At 28.7% G+C, this 2,428-nt stretch overlaps 1 protein-coding gene across 1 annotated transcript in view; it reads right to left on the bottom strand.

Annotated features, from left to right (window-relative positions):
- The window catches only part of LOC113375069 (phospholipase B1, membrane-associated-like), a 6,439-nt gene extending 4,337 nt beyond the window's left edge, over positions 1 to 2,102 (bottom strand). Inside the window, exons 1-2 of the mRNA XM_026615020.1 lie at positions 2,041 to 2,102; positions 863 to 908 (exon numbers count right to left, since the gene is read on the bottom strand). Coding sequence (XP_026470805.1) covers positions 863 to 908; positions 2,041 to 2,102 — 108 coding nt within the window. The remainder of the gene's footprint in view (positions 1 to 862; positions 909 to 2,040) is intronic.
- Between the last annotated feature and the right edge of the window lie 326 nt (positions 2,103 to 2,428).

The raw sequence follows: 2,428 nt of genomic DNA, 5'->3' as shown, positions 1-2,428 counted from the left end.
TTTTTGAAAAAAAAAAAACAGTATATCTGAAATTTCAAGTTGTTTAGAATATATTGAGGCTACGATTATACAAAATAAGTAGTTGTAAGTGATATTTTACCTTGAAGCAAAATGCATGCATGCAAGTTTGATGAACTTCCCGAAATGTGGAAATAATATACTTGATAGAACAATTAACTGGATAAATACCTCAACTTCGTACTTCAGTTTTAATGTATATAATAATTGTAAAGCTAATACATGATTTTTTTAGTCATACTCAATGGCGTATGTTAAAATTTCATTAATTGTTTTTTTATTACAATATCGAGGTTTTTATAATATAAAAAAATCTGTTATATTCATATTGAATTGCAGCACTTGCAAAATTAATTTTGTTTGCTCGTTTTGTTCATTAGTTGGTGTCAGATGTTGAAACCTATGATAAAATGATATATAAAATAATCCGACATCCGGCTTTGAAATTGAATAAAAACCACGGTGTAAATAAATGTTTAAAATATAACTTATAATAGCTCACATCATTCTTCACCAATTCCAACACCGAATTTATTTTCCCACCAATTTTTCTTAATAATCGACAGAAAATTATGGAACAGTAATGCATGCCCTCATTCACTTTACATGAAATTATTCATATTTATTTATTGAAATTTAGACCAATGAATTAGTTTTCCACTAATTTTATGTAGTGCTTTCTCAACATATGAACTCGATTTTTGTTCGGATTTTCAATTACGTGTGGACTTTGATGAACTAAAAACAATGAAAATTTGAATAAAATGCTTCAATAGCAACTCACGAATAACTTAAAATACCATAGGCACATAATAAATAATTGAATATAAAAACGTCCACTAACCTGTTCTGCATTCATATTTTCTTGATTACTAGTCTCGAGTAAATACCTGCAATAGAAATAAAATTACATGAACAGAACTCTCACATAACATCATTTCATTTCAATATAATCAAGAATACATTCTATAATAAATGATACCATTCATAAGAGCAATTAATATTAAGAGCATACAAACAAATCTTTTGTAAGTGAATTAATAAATAAATATTATTGGTATAAATGTACGATGTTTTTAGAGGAGATCGGAATCAGTCATATTAATGGATCGGTAGTAAATTAATTTATTAGTAGTTGATTATACAATACAGTTACTGCGTTTTAATACCAGGGCGAGCCACAAAGATCCAATTTGACTTTGAGCAATTATATAAAAACCAAACCAATTTTATCGCAACAATTAACACATTCACACAAAACTATCTGACTATGTTTAATTTCATTATTGGTGAAATGTGTTTTTTTGCTATTTTTCAAAATTTTGTCACCTGGACCTTTAACCCCATAGACGGGTAAAATTGGACGATCAGGCAGAAAACAGGTCCAAAAATATTATCAATTTTAATGCATTTCACGAAATAATAGCTACATTCCTCAACCAATGCAAAATATAAAATTCATGGGTACATTTTGTACAGAGATAACCTGTAAATAACCTTGATCTGATATTGCGTCAGAAATAATAACCAGAACAGTTGAATAACTATTTATTAATTTATCTCTTGCACATTGCTTTTTAAACTTGACACTTTTTTATTTATTATTTTTTTTTGTTTACAACTTTGCAGTGTAATGGTTCAGTGTGTCTCTTACCCCACCCACGATTGTATATTGGGAAAATATAATCAAGTTTATAAAAAAACTTATTATAGGAAATTTAAAATTGGGTGCTAATCATTCAATATTGTCAAGTTCGATGTATTGTGTCTATGAATTTGTGTTCAGTTCCTTTCATTTCGAAGACTAATAGATTAGGCCAGAATGCTGGATAAAAATTAAAAGTCGATTACCCCCGTCTTCCCCAGCATCAATAAAATTTGCATACGATTTTAATGTCGCTGTCTCGTTAGCATGACTCAATTTATTCATTCCTGGAGTGCAACGGCGTTTAATCGGCGCATTTCTATTTAAATCACGTCATCTAGTTTATATATAATGGTGCAATCGAATCAAGTACCTACAAGTCGTATCTATCATCATCTATTAGACATTTCAAGTTGCGAATAACATTAACACCGCACATAATGATGATAATGTTGCAAGTAGGTAAGAGATAGGCAACGATTATTACCACAAATTGTTTTGTAATTTAACACTAATGCTGTATATTTAGCTTAAAACTATAAGGCATGCCCATAATTCACATAATATAAGTGCAGGTAACAAAAAATAAAATAAAACCAATAAATTATGTTCATCTCCTACTAAAATCAGTATATTTTCATAATACCTAATTCTGTAATAATGATCAAAATATGTTAGAAAATATAAAAAGCATTCATAATATTCATAAACGCAATTGTGGAGAAGCATATCCAGAGATAGTGTATGTACAAACTACTTCCAAAT

Source organism: Ctenocephalides felis, unplaced genomic scaffold (assembly GCF_003426905.1).
Source record: "Ctenocephalides felis isolate EL2017-DRISC unplaced genomic scaffold, ASM342690v1 CF-g0.4_SCAFFOLD_01886, whole genome shotgun sequence".
In the NCBI taxonomy this organism is placed as follows: Eukaryota; Metazoa; Arthropoda; class Insecta; order Siphonaptera; family Pulicidae; genus Ctenocephalides; species Ctenocephalides felis.
The sequence above is the reverse complement of the archived record's forward strand: the minus strand, read 5'-3'. Positions and strand labels throughout refer to the sequence as shown.